The 18,528-nt window shown below is 43.0% G+C and overlaps 1 protein-coding gene across 2 annotated transcripts in view; it reads left to right on the top strand.

The window, feature by feature from the left end:
* The first annotated feature begins 251 nt into the window (after positions 1-251).
* rab11fip4a (RAB11 family interacting protein 4 (class II) a) overlaps positions 252-18,528 on the top strand; it is a 46,677-nt gene continuing 28,400 nt past the window's right edge. Inside the window, exons 1-3 of one of the 2 annotated variants that reach the window (XM_074654981.1) lie at positions 252-709; positions 14,906-14,993; positions 15,387-15,475. In XM_074654981.1, coding sequence (XP_074511082.1) covers positions 557-709; positions 14,906-14,993; positions 15,387-15,475 — 330 coding nt within the window. In that variant the 5' untranslated portion in view covers positions 252-556. Of the gene's footprint in view, positions 710-14,905; positions 14,994-15,386; positions 15,476-17,909; positions 18,066-18,528 lie in introns of those variants that run through there. The other variant, XM_074654982.1, reaches the window with a different exon arrangement.

The following is an 18,528-nucleotide window of genomic DNA, read 5'->3' as shown; positions in this document are numbered from 1 at the left end:
TGGAGATATTAAGGGCTCATTGTAGCCAAAACACCATTCTTTGTTTCAGGTGATTATAATGAAAACATGGTTATTATTATATTCCATTGCTGCAAATAGATCCCCCAAAATCCTACACACTGGACCTTTAAGTCATCATCTTGAATTACTACCTCATAACCCAAGTCTTTTTTAGGCTTCCATACAGTTCTACATGTTGACGTCACCAGCTGGTTTTCAGTGCAGCTGCAGTGGGTGAGAGTTGTGGTTCTGGTTCAGAGAGGGCAGGTTAGGTCACGGAAGCAGCTGCTCGGTACCTCGTGTTATTTCGGCGGGTGGCACCTGGGTTATTATTTGGCAGCCGGTTTGTGACGCAATGCCTCGTGTCCTACTCGTAAATCATCGCCCTTTTCCGTAACTTCTCGCGCCTCTTGAACAAGCGACGCTGCTGATGTCACAGCAGCAGCAGCAGCAGCAGAGGAGGAGGTGAATGATGATGATGATGATGATGGCGACCGTCAGAGCGGCTCTTTAACAGGATAAAGCTCCATCTCCCGCCGCCGGAGCCAGCTGTACGATGGAAGGACGCTTCGCTCCGGACCAGGAGCAGCTCCTCCAGTTCCTCCGGAGGCTCAAGGAGGTTTTCGACGTGTGTGACGAGGATGCTGACGGCTTCATCCGGGTGGAGCACCTGGTGGACCTCGGTCTGCAGTTCGGTCAAGGAGACGAGGTGAGAGGCTGGGAGGACCGAGATAGCTCCTTTACAAGCCGACATTTAAATCAGGTTCATTAGTAATAAAGAATCATAATCATAATTATCATAATAATAATAATAATATATAATGGAGCTCCTGGCAACAACACACAGCCTGTCCTAACCGTGTACATGTCACACAGGTGTGCTCGAGCTGTTAGCTGTTAGTGACTCCGTCATCACCTCCTAGACATTAGCTAGCTAGTAGCTAACGTTAACTGGCTAGTAGCTGACGTTAGCTACTAGCTAGCTAACGTGAGCTGGTATATTTGGTGTGTTTATCCGTCTCTTGATTTGTGTCAGATATTGAACCGGTTCCAGGTGAAGCAGACTGGGCTTCAACAGAAGACCGCCAAGCTACAACTAGAGAAAATGTTTTTTAATGAATTTGGGACAAATAACACTGCTACTGGTATTAAAAAAGAATAGCTGTATATGAATGTATTAAGCAGAGACCTTTCTATTATAGACGCCTACCACACTGGCGGGTACTTTGAAGTGTTAAAGCTGCAGTAGGCAGAATATTTTTGGCATCATAGGGCAAAATCCCATAATAACCTTTCAGCATATTTTAATTCAAGTGTTGTGAGAGATAACTAGACTTCTGCTCCTCCTCATGGCTCTGTTTTCAGGCTTTAGAACATCTAGCTCGTGACGGGAGACTTTGGCCAATCACAGGTCATTTCAGAAAGAGAGCGTTCCTTTTGGCTGTTGGGCGGTGCTTGGTATTTCCTCAACTGATCTCAACATTGCTGCCGGGATAAAAACGTTCTCATTTTACAGCTAAACAGTACACTACAAGATGTTTGTGAGAACATCTGAGGAGAGAAATAGGCATTACAGTAACAGAATATTGATTCATATTTGATAACCGCCAGTCTCAGGTTCAGTACCATGGAGAGCTCAGTGCCAGTCCCAGGTTCAGTACTGCCACTCTCAGCTCAAGTACTATGGATAGCTCAGCGCCAGTCCCAGGTTTAGTAGTGCCAGTCTCAGGTTCAGTACCATGGAGAGCTCAGCGCCAGTCCCAGGTTCAGTACTGCCACTCTCAGCTCCAGTACTATGGATAGCTCAGCGCCAGTCCCAGGTTCAGTAGTGCCAGCCTCAGGTTCAGTACCATGGAGAGCTCAGCACAAGTCCCAGTAGCAGTTGTGCCAGCCTCAGGTTCAGTACCATGGAGAGCTCAGCGCCTGTCCCAGGTTCAGCATCAACCAGTAGTGCCAGTCTCAGGTTCAGTAGTGCCAGCCTCAGGTTCAGTACAATGGGAGCTCACCACCAGTCCCAGGTTCAGCACCAACCAGTAGTGCCAGCCTCAGCTTCAGTACCATGGAGAGCTCAGCGTCAGTCCCAGGTTCAGCACCAACCAGTAGTGTCAACCTCAGGTTCAGTACCATGGGAAGCTCAGCGCCATTCCCAGGTTCAGTAGTGCCAGCCTCAGGTTCAGTACCATGGAGAGCTCAGCATCAGTCCCAGGTTCAGTAGTGCCAGCCTCAGGTTCAGTACCTTGGAGAGCTCAGTGCCAGTCCCAGGTTCAGTAGTGCCAGCCTCAGGTTCAATACCATGGAGAGCTCAGCGCCAGTCCCAGGTTCAGCACCAATCAGTAGTGCCAGTCTCAGGTTCAGTAGTGCCAGTCTCAGGTTCAGTACCTTGGAGAGCTCAGTGCCAGTCCCAGGTTCAGTAGTGCCAGCCTCAGGTTCAATACCATGGATAGCTCAGCGCCAGTCCCAGGTTCAGCACCAATCAGTAGTGCCAGTCTCAGGTTCAGTACCATGGATAACTCAGCGCCGGTCCCAGGTTCCTGGCGCTAGCAGGGATGCTCCTAATTCATCATTTGATTGCTTACCCCATGATTCTACTGCTCGCGAATCTATCATATTCTCAGGTTTGGAGCCAAATACTGTGTCTGTCTTCATTAGTTTAAAAGTGGTGGCTCAGCTTGCTGGAGAGAGCTGCTTCCTGTTTCTATGCTCAGTTTATCAGGGATTGTTTATAGGGAGTGAACGTGGATCCATATGGAGGATTAAACTGTGGATGGTAACTGAAGATGTGTGTGTATGCCAACACTGTCTCCAGATTTCATTAATTTCACTATACTACTATACTATGGAATTCAACCAACAGAGATGTAATTAAAATACGTAATTCATTAAGTTAACAATATAATGCAATTATTTTTTGGTTACCTTTTTGGTAACTGACCTTTTCTACTCATGTGGAGTAGGTAATCCCAAGCAGGCCTTAAATTGATTTTCATAACCTGTTGAAAAAATCAGTGGCTGTCTGGAAGATTTGGAAATTAATCTTAAAACACGTGGTAGGCACTAAATGGTGAGCAATAATGTATATGAAGTATATGCTGTAGCACCAGTATAGGCTGTAGCACATTGGCTTAAACATGCAATTCACTTAAATGGTATTAATGGTTCAGATGAGGGCTTTTTTTCTTTTGTTTTTTTCATTTGACAATTCATTTTAAAAAGACACTGACATGGTTACTACACCAACATACATGTACAGTGAAAAGAACATCAAGAATAACACAAAACAGGTCTCAGGACTTTTTTCCATTGTGGTCCTTGTTGTAGTCGGATGTCGTAGAGGTGTGAGCGTACCTGTGCGTAGATTTAGTGGAGTGCGGCATGAGCGGCATATAAAAGCACAAAAAAAACACATATATAATTCACATATATTATTCTGATAACAGGCTAAAGTTCACACTTCCTATTATGCTAAAACTGGTGGTAACACTTTATAATAACCATCATCTATAAATGAAAAATTAGTAGTTAATTAAACTTAGTTGATAGTTCTGTTACTGTTAACAAACCATGAAATGAAAATGAATAATGTTTACTAATTATTAGTAATGCTATGATTCATGTTATTTTATCATTAGTTTGTGTAATATGAAATAATTAGTTTATGAATTATATATTGTATCATAGCTGATAAGAGATGATAACAATAACATTCTGATTACATTAATACACTATTAACAGTTTATTGTTGCACACATGATTACATTTGATATACTATATTTAGTATTTGTTAGTAATTACCAAATGATTTGTAAACTTTTAAGAAATTGTTAGTAAAACATCGATAAACATTACATAGATAGATGGACCAGAAACCTTATTAACCATTGACAAAGTATTAATTATTTATCTAAATAATGTTTATAGATTATTTATTTATTAACCATTTAACAAGGTATTATAATCATCAGTTGTAACTTTATAATAGTCATCAAAACAATGTTTATAGATGGTTTACAAACTAATTATTGACCATTAACAAAGTGTTACAAATATCTATCTATGTAATGTTTATAGATGCTTTACAAAGTATTTATTATTCATTTAACAAGGTATTATAATCATCAGTTGTACTTAATAATAGTCAACCAAATAATGTTTATAGACTGTTTACAAACCAATTATTGACCATTAACAAAGTATTACAAATATCTATCTATGTAATATTTATATGTTTTACAAACACTTTTTAAAGGTTTACATATCATTTTGTAATCATTAACAATTACTTATAATATAGTATATCAAATGTTATAATGTGTGCAACAATAAACTGTTAAAATAACATAAATTATAGCATTACTAATAATTAGTAAACATTAATTATAATTTCATGGTTTGTAAATAGAAACTTAACTATTAACTAGATTTTAATGAACTATCAATGAACCATTTCTTAATGCTGGTTATTATAAAGTGTTAGCGGACTGGTCCATTAGTTGAGTTACATACACAACCCTGATGACTGAAGACTAGCAGCCAGTCCCGCCAGAACGTGCTTCTAACTGTGTTTAGTCTCACCAGGTTATTTTGAGACTGCTGTGTGAAACATATCAGAAATGTGAATCAGTAGAGGGGGCAGGCTAAATCCTGGATGATAAACCATATCTACCAGCGAGAGTAGATTTTCCTTGTAGCTGTCATGGCGGCTGAGCTGAGCTGAGCACCCTGAACACATTACTAAAAATAACTCGGTCGTACTAAGAGCGAAGTAGCTACTTCTCCATCTTCCTCCTCCCCTCTCGCAGCTCCTCTCATCTCTGTGTTCTTTGTCACCATGGTGACGAGAGCTTCCCGAGGAGTCTATGAGCGGATTGGTGGGTTATTAAGTAATGAAATGATCGGCCTATGAGATGGAGCTCACTGCACCAGTCCTGTATTTACATTAGTTTCATTTGGAAAACAATGAGACATCCAGAGACATCCAGAGACATCCAGAAACATCCGTTTCTATGGTGATTAGCTAACTGCAGTGAGCTTCAGACTGCTACAGACAGTATGAAATAAATAACATCTTTATTCCTCATGTTTATCAGGCCACCACACTGCTGTTCCCATACTGCATACTGCATGCACACTGTGGATTATTACAGTACAGATGTTCCCATACTGCATACTGCATGCACACTGTGGATTATTACAGTACAGATGTTCCCATACTGCATACTGCATGCACACTGTGGATTATTACAGTACAAATGTTCCCATACTGAATACTGCATGCACACTGTGGATTACTACAGTACAAATGTTCCCATACTTCATACTGCATGCACACTGTGGATTATTAAAGTACAAATGTTCCCATACTTCATACTGCATGCACACTGTGGATTATTAAAGTACAAATGTTCCCATACTTCATACTGCATGCACACTGTGGATTATTAAAGTACAAATGTTCCCATACTTCATACTGCATGCACACTGTGGATTATTACAGTACAAATGTTCCCATACAGCATACTGCATGCACACTGTGGATTATTAAAGTACAAATGTTCCCATACTTCATACTGCATGCACACTGTGGATTATTACAGTACAAATGTAATCAAGTTATGAAAGCACATATAATGCATTTTATACAGATGTTTGTTATTTCTGTATTTGTACTGTGAAAATATTGTTTTTTGTGTACTAAAACATTATTTGGGTCTTGTTACATTTAGTTTTTTTTCATATCTCATATTAAACAATTACTCTTATACAGTATATTATTACCTAACAACATTTTCCAAAGATATTCAACATTATTGTAGACGTGAAGTGTTTCTCTGTTTTATGTAATTGGAAACTGACTGCTGTTAGGACCAAACACAACATTTTAGGAGGTGACAGACATTTTTCAACACTTCATAGAACAAAAAAAGAATTGATTCATTGAGAAAATAACTGACGGATTAATTGATAATGAAAAAAATCGTTGGTTGAAGCCCTTCGTTAAGAGAGAGATAATGCTTACAGAAGGACATTTCTTACCATCAAGTGGACATGTAGTGGACATATAGTGTATACTGTATATATATATATACTGTATATGTATATATATGGCAGTATACACATGTATTACATTACATGTATGTTGTGGGACACCCTTTAATTATTATAACAAGTGATAGAACAATAATTTGAATGCATCATAAAAACATCTGTTTTTCTCTGAATTGAAATACAAAGACATTAGAGAATAATAATGTTGTAATATGAGATTGGTTGGCTGGTATCTGCTTACTTTTATAATAGTCGTGTATCACAGCTGTCACCCTGCACTATATTCAGTTTTAACAGTTTTCTTCATCTCCTTGTATTTTTATATCTGGTATATTTTTTGTACTTTGTACTTTGCACTACTAACTTTTTTACTGCCTTTTTACTAACATGTTTTGCACTATGGAACTGTGATGCTGGAAACTTGAATTTCCCTCAGGATCAATAAAGTTACTATCTATCTATCTATCTATCTATCTATCTATCTATCTATCTATCTATCTATCTATCTATCTATCTATCTATCTATCTGTGTATGTGAGATAACATTACAGAATGTGTAGGTGTTGGATGTTGACAGCGAGCAGTGTTAAGCCTGTATGATGATGTGACACTGAGCTCCGTGAGTGTGTGTGTGTGTGTGTGTGAGATAACATAACCGAGGGTGGAGATGCTCAGGTTGGTCCACAGTTTACACTTTGATCTATTTATCCAGACTCTCTCTAAAGCTAATTTCAAGACCAAAGCCTGTGTCTGATGGTCTCCACAACATGTGCTGTCAGAGTGGGAGCCATGATGTGACCGTAGAGTAGTTAGGCTATACAGCACCCCATCACTGAAAGTGTCACATCATGGTTAAGTCATGTTAACACTTAGATCCAACCAATACTCAATGTTGCTATTCACAGTAATCAGATTAATAGTGTGATTCACTCCCTTCTTTCTTCTCTCCTTCTGTTCCTCCTTCAGTCTTAACCTCCATCTGTTCCTCCTCTTCTTTCACTCTTTATAACTTTGACCTTCATTACATCTTTATACCTCCTGTAGAGGGGAACTCTGTTTTCACTTCCTCATTGTTTGCTCTCTAGATGAGAAAATCTCTCTGGAAAGGGTTTCATGTTGGCTGAGAGAATCTATTATCACAAAGAAATGCAGAGTGGAGATATATACAGTATACTGTATACACTGTACATACTGTATATATACAGTATATATGTTGTCATTTGGACGGGCAATGTGACTTTAGTACAGAAGCAGAACTATTTTTGTATAATTTTACAATGAGCTGCAGCTCTGGCTGGGATGATTTGCGTTCAGCTACATAAAACTGGAATCTTCCTAAATTTGAATGATAGTTCTATAACAGATGCGTCTTATACAGAGGCATTTTGAACAGGCATACACACACTATTAAGGTTGTTTTTATATTTTCCTGTGAATCATGTAACTGTGCTCTATGTAAAGAGCCTTTAGCCAAAACTATATGTAAAAAAAAAAAGCAATGTGAGTAAGCCTGCAGAAGATACAAGGTCACAGAGGGGGCTGGGACGCTGGGACGCTGGGATGATGGGACACTATGGGTTGTTTAACAGTGGACACTTGGACACTCTTTCCAGTGGACATATTCAAAGTGTTGGCATTCATTCATAGTTATGTAAAGAATGAAAGCGAAAGAAGTTCAAACCCTGCTTACTCTCTCACCATGGCACATTGGGAAGTGGGTGTGTGAATGTTGTGCAGAAGTTACAGAAATTGTTGGGGTGGGGGCTCATACGCTTCACAGTGGTGCTTTGAGCTAAACTTTAACGTTAGCATGTCATACTGTATGCTCACAATCACAGTGTTAGCAAACTGATGCTAAGCAGGTATAATGTTTACTGTATTCACCATTTCAGTTTAGCGTGTTAGCATGCTAACTTTAAGAAGTACAGCTGAGGCTGATATGAATGTCATTAGTTTTACAGGTATTTAGTCATAAACCAAAGTATGGGGCTGATGAACATGTTGACCGGCTGGTGGCGCTAGATGATCATATCTGTAGCAAATTATCATCTTCATTTTCAAAATGAGAAAAAGTGGTCGGTCAACCGACCAACCAACCAACAGGCATTGACATCCACAGAGCCACGTCGATACCATGGCTGAAAACACATTTTACAATGATCTGTGATTGAGAGATTGCCTCCACATTGCTCTCGACATGGAGACGACTGAGCCAGCAGCTATAACAGCTAACGGTGCTAACGGCACCAACAGTGCAAACAACAGAAACAGTGCTTCCAGAGCTAACAGTGTTAACCTGAGGGGGAACCGTAGGGTGGGCGTTAGTTTCCATGGCGATGCCGTTGGTCGGGATGGCGTTATCAGCTGCAGCCGCCGTAGGAGAGCAGTGCAGAGTGGCGGCCGTGAGCTAGCCAGTGGGGCACACACATAGGGAATCACATGCACTAACGTGCGCGGCGCAGCAATAAGCCGTTGTTGTGCCATGCAAGCTGTTGGAAATGATGAGTGTGAAAGGCCCATATATCTTTACATAGCAAATAGGTGTTTTTTCTGCTGTATTAATGCTCTGAATGTCGTATAGAGAACCTTTAATATGCAGCAGTATGTTAAAGAGGGTTGTACCACAACGTCTGACCTAATGCCTAATGCCCCAGTCTGAGGATAGAGGGTGCAGTATTGTGGAGGGTGCAGTATTGTGGAGGGTGCAGTATTGTAGAGGGTGCAGTATTGTGGAGGGTGCAGTATTGTACAGTATTGTAGAGGGTGCAGTATTGTACAGTATTGTAGAGGGTGCAGTATTGTGGAGGGTGCAGTATTGTGGAGGGTGCAGTATCGTGGAGGGTGCAGTATTGTGGAGGGTGAAGTATTGTGGAAGGTGCAGTATTGTCGAGGGTGCAGTATTGTGGAGGGTGCAGTATTGTGGAGGGTGCAGTATTATAGAGGGTGCAGTATGGTGGAGGGTGCAGTATTGTAGAGGGTGCAGTATTGTGGAGGGTGCAGTATTGTGTGCAGTATTATAGAGGGTGCAGTATTGTGGAGGGTGCAGTATTGTGGAGGGTGCAGTATTGTGGAGGGTGCAGTATTGTGGAGGGTGCAGTATTGTAGAGGGTGCAGTATTGTGCAGTATTATAGAGGGTGCAGTATTGTAGAGGGTGCAGTATTGTGGAGGGTGCAGTATTGTGGAGGGTGCAGTATTGTGGAGGGTGCAGTATTGTAGAGGGTGCAGTATTGTAGAGGGTGCAGTATTGTGGAGGGTGTAGTATTGTGGAGGCTGCAGTATTGTGCAGTATTGTAGAGGGTGCAGTATTGTGGAGGGTGCAGTATTGTAGAGGAGGCAGTATTGTGGAGGGTGCAGTATTGTGTAGTATTGTGGAGGCTGCAGTATTGTGCAGTATTGTAGAGGGTGCAGTATTGTGGAGGGTGCAGTATTGTGTAGTATTGTGGAGACTGCAGTATTGTGCAGTATTGTAGAGGGTGCAGTATTGTAGAGGGTGCAGTATTGTGCAGTATTGTGGAGGGTGCAGTATTGTGGAGGGTGCAGTATTGTAGAGGGTGCAGTATTGTGCAGTATTGTGGAGGGTGCAGTATTGTGCAGTATTGTAGAGGGTGCAGTATTGTGGAGGGTGCAGTATTGTGGAGGGTGCAGTATCGTGGAGGGTGCAGTATTGTAGAGGGTGCAGTATTGTGGAGGGTGCAGTATTGTAGAGGGTGCAGTATTGTGCAGTATTGTGGAGGGTGCAGTATTGTAGAGGGTGCAGTATTGTGCAGTATTGTGGAGGGTGCAGTATTGTAGAGGGTGCAGTATTGTGCAGTATTGTGGAGGGTGCAGTATTGTGCAGTATTGTAGAGGGTGCAGTATTGTGGAGGGTGCAGTATTGTAGAGGGTGCAGTATTGTGGAGGGTGCAGTATTGTGCAGTATTGTGGAGGGTGCAGTATTGTAGAGGGTGCAGTATTGTGCAGTATTGTGGAGGGTGCAGTATTGTGCAGTATTGTAGAGGGTGCAGTATTGTGGAGGGTGCAGTATTGTGGAGGGTGCAGTATTGTGCAGTATTGTGGAGGGTGCAGTATTGTAGAGGGTGCAGTATTGTGGAGGGTGCAGTATTGTAGAGGGTGCAGTATTGTGGAGGGTGAGGTATTGTGCAGTATTGTGGAGGGTGCAGTATTGTAGAGGGTGTAGAGGGTGCAGTATTTTAGAGGATGCAGTATTGTGGAGGGTGAGGTATTGTGCGGTATTGTGGAGGGTGCAGTATTGTAGAGGGTGCAGTATTGTAGAGGGTGCAGTATTGTGGAGGGTGCAGTATTGTGGAGGGTGCAGTATTGTAGAGGGTGTAGAGGGTGCAGTATTTTAGAGGATGCAGTATTGTGGAGGGTGAGGTATTGTGCGGTATTGTGGAGGGTGCAGTATTGTGGAGGGTGCAGAGGGTGCAGTATTGTAGAGGGTGCAGTATTGTGGAGGGTGCAGTATTGTAGAGGGTGCAGTATTGTGGAGGGTGCAGTATTGTGGAGGGTGCAGTATCGTGGAGGGTGCAGTATTGTAGAGGGTGCAGTATTGTGGAGGGTGCAGTATTGTGCAGTATTGTGGAGGGTGCAGTATTGTAGAGGGTGCAGTATTGTGGAGGGTGCAGTATTGTAGAGGGTGCAGTATTGTGGAGGGTGCAGTATTGTGGAGGGTGAGGTATTGTGCAGTATTGTGGAGGGTGCAGTATTGTGGAGGGTGCAGTATTGTAGAGGGTGCAGTATTGTGCAGTATTGTGCAGTATTGTGGAGGGTGCAGTATTGTAGAGGGTGCAGTATTGTGGAGGGTACAGTATTGTAGAGGGTGCAGTATTGTGGAGGGTGTAGTATTGTGGAGGCTGCAGTATTGTGCAGTATTGTAGAGGGTGCAGTATTGTGGAGGGTGCAGTATTGTGTAGTATTGTGGAGGCTGCAGTATTGTGCAGTATTGTAGAGGGTGCAGTATTGTGGAGGGTGCAGTATTGTGTAGTATTGTGGAGACTGCAGTATTGTGCAGTATTGTGGAGGGTGCAGTATCGTGGAGGGTGCAGTATTGTAGAGGGTGCAGTATTGTGCAGTATTGTGGAGGGTGCAGTATTGTAGAGGGTGCAGTATTGTGCAGTATTGTGGAGGGTGCAGTATTGTGCAGTATTGTGGAGGGTGCAGTATTGTAGAGGGTGCAGTATTGTGCAGTATTGTGGAGGGTGCAGTATTGTGCAGTATTGTAGAGGGTGCAGTATCGTGGAGGGTGCAGTATTGTAGAGGGTGCAGTATTGTGCAGTATTGTGGAGGGTGCAGTATTGTAGAGGGTGCAGTATTGTGCAGTATTGTGGAGGGTGCAGTATTGTAGAGGGTGCAGTATTGTGCAGTATTGTGGAGGGTGCAGTATTGTCGAGGGTGCAGTATTGTGCAGTATTGTGGAGGGTGCAGTATTGTAGAGGGTGCAGTATTGTGGAGGGTGCAGTATCGTGGAGGGTGCAGTATTGTAGAGGGTGCAGTATTGTGGAGGGTGCAGTATTGTAGAGGGTGCAGTATTGTGGAGGGTGCAGTATTGTGCAGTATTGTGGAGGGTGCAGTATTCTGGAGGGTGCAGTATTGTAGAGGGTGCAGTATTGTGCAGTATTGTCGAGGGTGCAGTATTGTGCAGTATTGTAGAGGGTGCAGTATTGTGGAGGGTGCAGTATTGTAGAGGGTGCAGTATTGTGGAGGGTGCAGTATTGTGCAGTATTGTGGAGGGTGCAGTATTGTAGAGGGTGCAGTATTGTGCAGTATTGTGGAGGGTGCAGTATTGTAGAGGGTGCAGTATTGTGGAGGGTGCAGTATTGTAGAGGGTGCAGTATTGTGGAGGGTGCAGTATTGTAGAGGGTGCAGTATTGTGGAGGGTGCAGTATCGTGGAGGGTGCAGTATTGTGGAGGGTGCAGTATTGTGCAGTATTGTGGAGGGTGCAGTATTGTAGAGGGTGCAGTATTGTGGAGGGTGCAGTATTGTAGTGGGTGCAGTATTGTGGAGGGTGCAGTATTGTGGAGGGTGAGGTATTGTGCAGTATTGTGGAGGGTGCAGTATTGTGGAGGGTGCAGTATTGTAGAGGGTGTGGAGGGTGCAGTATTTTAGAGGATGCAGTATTGTGGAGGGTGAGGTATTGTGCGGTATTGTGGAGGGTGCAGTATTGTGGAGGGTGCAGAGGGTGCAGTATTGTAGAGGGTGCAGTATTGTGGAGGGTGCAGTATTGTGGAGGGTGCAGTATTGTAGAGGGTGTAGAGGGTGCAGTATTTTAGAGGATGCAGTATTGTGGAGGGTGAGGTATTGTGCGGTATTGTGGAGGGTGCAGTATTGTGGAGGGTGCAGAGGGTGCAGTATTGTAGAGGGTGCAGTATTGTGGAGGGTGCAGTATTGTAGAGGGTGCAGTATTGTAGAGGGTGCAGTATTGTGGAGGGTGCAGTATCATGGAGGGTGCAGTATTGTAGAGGGTGCAGTATTGTGGAGGGTGCAGTATTGTGCAGTATTGTGGAGGGTGCAGTATTGTAGAGGGTGCAGTATTGTGGAGGGTGCAGTATTGTAGAGGGTGCAGTATTGTAGAGGGTGCAGTATTGTGGAGGGTGAGGTATTGTGCAGTATTGTGGAGGGTGCAGTATTGTAGAGGGTGCAGTATTGTGCAGTATTGTGGAGGGTGCAGTATTGTAGAGGGTGCAGTATTGTGGAGGGTGCAGTATTGTGCAGTATTGTGGAGGGTGCAGTATTGTAGAGGGTGCAGTATTGTGGAGGGTGCAGTATTGTAGAGGGTGCAGTATTGTGCAGTATTGTGGAGGGTGCAGTATTGTGGAGGGTGCAGTATTGTGCAGTATTGTGGAGGGTGCAGTATTGTAGAGGGTGCAGTATCGTGGAGGGTGCAGTATTGTAGAGGGTGCAGTATTGTGGAGGGTGCAGTATTGTAGAGGGTGCAGTATTGTGGAGGGTGCAGTATTGTGCAGTATTGTGGAGGGTGCAGTATTGTGGAGGGTGCAGTATTGTAGAGGTTGCAGTATTGTGCAGTATTGTGGAGGGTGCAGTATTGTGCAGTATTGTAGAGGGTGCAGTATTGTGGAGGGTGCAGTATTGTAGAGGGTGCAGTATTGTGGAGGGTGCAGTATTGTGCAGTATTGTGGAGGGTGCAGTATTGTAGAGGGTGCAGTATTGTGCAGTATTGTGGAGGGTGCAGTATTGTGCAGTATTGTAGAGGGTGCAGTATTGTGGAGGGTGCAGTATTGTGCAGTATTGTGGAGGGTGCAGTATTGTGGAGGGTGCAGTATTGTAGAGGGTGTAGAGGGTGCAGTATTTTAGAGGATGCAGTATTGTGGAGGGTGAGGTATTGTGCGGTATTGTGGAGGGTGCAGTATTGTGGAGGGTGCAGAGGGTGCAGTATTGTAGTGGGTTCAGTATTATGGAGGGTGCAGTATTGTAGAGGGTGCAGTATTGTGGAGGGTGCAGTATTGTGGAGGGTGCAGTATTGTAGAGGGTGTAGAGGGTACAGTATTGTGGAGGGTGCAGTATTGTGCAGTATTGTGGAGGGTGCAGTATTGTAGAGGGTGCAGTATTGTGGAGGGTGCAGTATTGTAGAGGGTGCAGTAATGTAGAGGGTGCAGTATTGTAGAGGGTGCAGTATTGTGGAGGGTGCAGTATTGTGGAGGGTGCAGTATTGTAGAGGGTGCAGTAATGTAGAGGGTGCAGTATTGTAGAGGGTGCAGTATTGTGGAGGGTGCAGTATTGTGGAGGGTGCAGTATTGTAGAGGGTGTAGAGGGTGCAGTATTGTAGAGGGTGCAGTATTGTGGAGGGTGCAGTATTGTAGAGGGTGTAGAGGGTGCAGTATTGTGGAGGGTGCAGTATTGTGCAGTATTGTGGAGGGTGCAGTATTGTAGAGGGTGCAGTATTGTGGAGGGTGCAGTATTGTAGAAGGTGTAGAGGGTACAGTATTGTGGAGGGTGCAGTATTGTGCAGTATTGTAGAGGGTGCAGTATTTTGGAGGGTGCAGTATTGTAGAGGGTGCAGTAATGTAGAGGGTGCAGTATTGTAGAGGGTGCAGTATTGTGGAGGGTGCAGTATTGTAGAGGGTGCAGTATTGTGGAGGGTGCAGTATTGTGGAGGGTGCAGTATTGTGCAGTATTGTGGAGGGTGCAGTATTGTAGAGGGTGTAGAGGGTGCAGTATTGTGGAGGGTGCAGTATTGTGGAGGGTGCAGTATTGTAGAGGGTGCAGTATTGTGGAGGGTGCAGTATTGTGCAGTATTGTAGAGGGTGCAGTATTGTGCAGTATTGTGGAGGGTGTAGAGGGTGCAGTATTGTGGAGGGTGCAGTATTGTGGAGGGTGCAGTATTGTAGAGGGTGCAGTATTGTGGAGGGTGCAGTATTGTAGAGGGTGCAGTATTGTGGAGGGTGCAGTATTGTGGAAGGTGCAGTATTGTAGAGGGTGCAGTATTGTGGAGGGTGCAGTATTGTGGAGGGTGCAGTATTGTGGAGGGTGCAGTATTGTAGAGGGTGTAGAGGGTGCAGTATTGTGGACGGTGCAGTATTGTGGAGGGTGCAGTATTGTAGAGGGTGTAGAGGGTGCAGTATTGTGGAGGGTGCAGTATTGTGGAGGGTGCAGTATTGTAGAGGGTGCAGTATTGTGGAGGGTGCAGTATTGTAGAGGGTGCAGTATTGTGGACGGTGCAGTATTGTGGAGGGTGCAGTATTGTGGAGGGTGCAGTATTGTAGAGGGTGTAGAGGGTGCAGTATTGTGGAGGGTGCAGTATTGTAGAGGGTGTAGAGGGTGCAGTATTGTAGAGGGTGCAGTATTGTGGAGGGTGCAGTATTGTGTTGTAAAGATCTGTGACGGACTTCTTTCTCTGGCAGGTGAAGAAGTTAACCAGGTACCTGGATCCTAATGCTCACGGGAAGATCAACTTCAAAGACTTTTGCCACGGTGTGTTCGCCATTAAAGGTAAGAGATGCACAGTAGATGTAACTGTAGTACCAGACAGGTACAGCAGAGAGTTACTGTAGCTCATTACTGCTTTTTATCTGCATCTAGAGGTGCTGATAGGTGGGTTCTGTTACCTTTGGACAGAGCCAATAGCTGTTTCCCCCTATTTCCAGTGTTTATGCTAAGCTAAGCTAATTACTGTTGCTTCATATTTACATTACAGACATGAGAGTGGTCTCAATCTTCTCATCTAACTCTCAGCAAAAAAGCAAATGCATTTTTTCCCCAAAATGTTAAACCATTCCATAAACTGTTGATAACCTTCCTGAGGTGTAGTATACTGTGTTTTAGTTGATTTCTCCCCCTCTTCTTCTTTCTTCTTTCCTTCCTTTCCCACCCTCCTCCTGCCAGGTTGTGAGGAGATTCTGAAGATGGCTGTGGGTCCTCGTGGTGTTACCTCTAACCAGCCGTCTGTTACTGACAACGGTTACATCTACCAGGTACAATCTCCCAGTCCCTCTAATGGTGAAGCTTTCAGACTCTTTTATAACTTTAAGGTGGATATATACTCAAGAAGAATATAGTCATAGTCCATTTTCATGAAGTTGGCTGCTCGAAATGGCTGGAAACTGGCCGACTTGACCGCAGCTTTTTGTCACCGCTCCCTGCTGTTGCTGCCTGATCTCGTCTACTTTTCAGGCGAGGGGCAGTTCATCTCGAACAAGCCTATCAAATACTCTCATTAAAGAACATGAGAGACCTCAGAGACAGTCACATGACCACAGGGACAGTCACATGACATTAAATACTCTCATTAAAGACCATGAGAGACCTCAGGGATAATCACATGACATTAAATACTCTCATTAAAGAACATGAGAGACCTCAGAGACAGTCACATGACCACAGGGACAGTCACATGACATTAAATACTTTAAATAAATAAATAGTCAACACACTGGCTTTCTGCTGCAGGCTGTGAAAGAATCTGAGAGATGGTTTAGTAAAAGCTAAAGAAGGTGGGATGTAAACAGTGGCGACTGGAGGGGAAGCACCGAGAGACAGTAAGTCATTTAGACTTGGAGGTAAGCGACAGTAATAATTACAGTACACAAATTCAATGTTTGGTGGTACGTACGTCGGTGTTTAGTGTTTACTACTGTTGCCAGGCAGCATACTTTCCTTTCCAGTACCACTTGTTGACTTCTTGCTGATCCACAGAATATTTGGTTTGTACGCCTCCTGGCGTTTCACAGCATATTGCAGCGAACAACAGCTAAGCATAAACACCTCTGTGCATGCTTGTAGTGCGCACGCCATCTATGGTATCTCACGTAAGAAAGCTTTATGTGGTCTTGTCTAGAGGGTAACCCTCAAATTTTGAAAACATGCGCTGCTTTCTGTCCCACCGGAGGAATGTACGGGCCACGGCTCCAGTGTTTTGAATTTGCACTGCTGTTACCCATTTTAAACGGTAGCTGTCAGAGCTACATATTGTTAGTTTAATGATTTTTTTTATGAATTTAACCCAAACCAAAATCCTTTACTAAGCCTAATCAAGTAGTTTTTTTTGTGTAAGTAAACCTAAAAGCTAAGTAAACCTATGTTGGAAGTTTATTATGAAGTATTATTATTTTGAAAAGACATTATGCATGTAACGAGTGGAAACTGACAGCCCGTCCTGACACGTCCTAAACTGACACTAGAGGGTTACCTAAAGCGTCATAGTTTGAAGCGTAGCTGCTGTATTTGATGAGTTGGGAGTGAGAAGGTGTTGGAATAAAGCAGAATGTAAAATAACTCAGCTCTATACAGGCCTTGATAGATTTTCATTGGACGGTATAACTGGACAAAGCCACAACCTAAACAGTCTAGATAATCCTTCCAGTGTCTCCGTATGGGACAGACAGTGGGACCGTTTCTCACCATTGTGTTAAGTTTGGTGGCGGCAGGCTAAGCAAGGTAGTCCAGCCATCCCTCTCCCCACCATACAATGGAGGACGGAACCTGCCAAAATAAAAAAATAAAAAAATAAATGACGAATGATGATGAATAAATAAATGTCATTAAATGTAGCAAAACATATTATGAAAATAAATGCAGATATTACACATAAATTGGTATTTCTGTTTTAATTTGGTTCTTTATTTATTTATGTTTGTATTAATTCCCTTATTTATTTACTCTTAAGTTAAGTTTTCCCTTTTATTTATTTATTTGTATTAATTTTTAAATGCATTTATTTATTTTTTAAATATTTATATTTTTTTTCATTTATTTTATATTTATCTTTAAATGTGTGTATTTATTTATTTCTGCACAATTTTCCCTTTGCATTTCACCCTTTATTTATTTCCCCAAACTTATTTATTTCTGTATTCTTTTCTTCACACATTTCTTTACACATTTCTTTATGTATTTCTACCTCATTATACAAATGAGGGGGCTGTCACTTAACGTATGTCATTGAGTTATTTATTTATTTTTGATTTTGGCAGCTTCCGTCCTCCATAGTAGAGAGTTATCAATCTGAGTTACAATAAGCATTTTTATTTTGTATCATTCCTAACTCTTAATATTTTTTGAGGATTATGAGATAGTAAGGCAAAATTTGACTGACTAACTGTCTTTTTTTGTTTCCTATTCAAAATGTTGCCATACAGTATTTATTTATTTTTATCACTCCTAACATTGCATCTTTTTTTTTTCTTTTCCTGGCAGAAATTGGCTTCCATACACTCTGATTTAGGCTCCATGCACAGTTCCATAAATGGCACAAAAATATCAATGAATATGCAATATATCGTATGTTGCTGTGTGTACTGTGTGTTATCCCCACCATAGGGATCAGCCCAACTGAACAGTTGCTTAGCAACGAGAGAGAGAGAGAGAGAGAGAGAGAGAGAGAGAGAGAGAGAGAGAGAGAGAGAGAGAGAGAGAGAGAGAGAGAGAGAGAGGTGTGGCTTTGTCCCAGCTAAATCATCGGTGTGTTTTCAAATGTGAACCAGCTGCAGCGCTACATGTGTGTGTGAGCCTTGAGGCTTCAGGAGCTCAGTGGATTCTGGTCCTACCTCCATCATAAAGGATACCGTATGTTTATTCAGATCACACACACACACACACACTGGTTTTACAATGGTGTTAGTCCTGGAAGTGAAACATGTCATTTCTGTGATTGAATTTATTTGAATAATCAAACTAAAGTTCTTGATCCACTGGTCCACACAGGTGTTCTCACTTGGTTAGGCTGATTAGATCTCTTCTCAGGTGTGTGTGCAGACTGTGCTTGATTGACATCTTCCTCACTCTGCTCTCAGTTGTGTTGCACCTGTTGGGGGGGCGGGACATCTTACACCTTTTATCCTTCTGAGTGGTGCGTGCAGTGTGGTGCTGGTCATTGTGGATTCACACAGTTGTTCAGAGTTACTCTGCACACTTTGCTTTTGGGAATAACCCACACTACACAGCGTTGTGGTGTTGTGACAGCAGTGTAAACATGCACGTCACTAACCAGCACAATGTCTACTGGTTTGTCTTATGAGGGACTGAACAC

The sequence above is a fragment of the Sebastes fasciatus genome, chromosome 13 (genome assembly GCF_043250625.1).
Source record: "Sebastes fasciatus isolate fSebFas1 chromosome 13, fSebFas1.pri, whole genome shotgun sequence".
Classification (NCBI taxonomy): domain Eukaryota; kingdom Metazoa; phylum Chordata; class Actinopteri; order Perciformes; family Sebastidae; genus Sebastes; species Sebastes fasciatus.
This window is presented reverse-complemented; position numbering and strand designations above follow the sequence as displayed.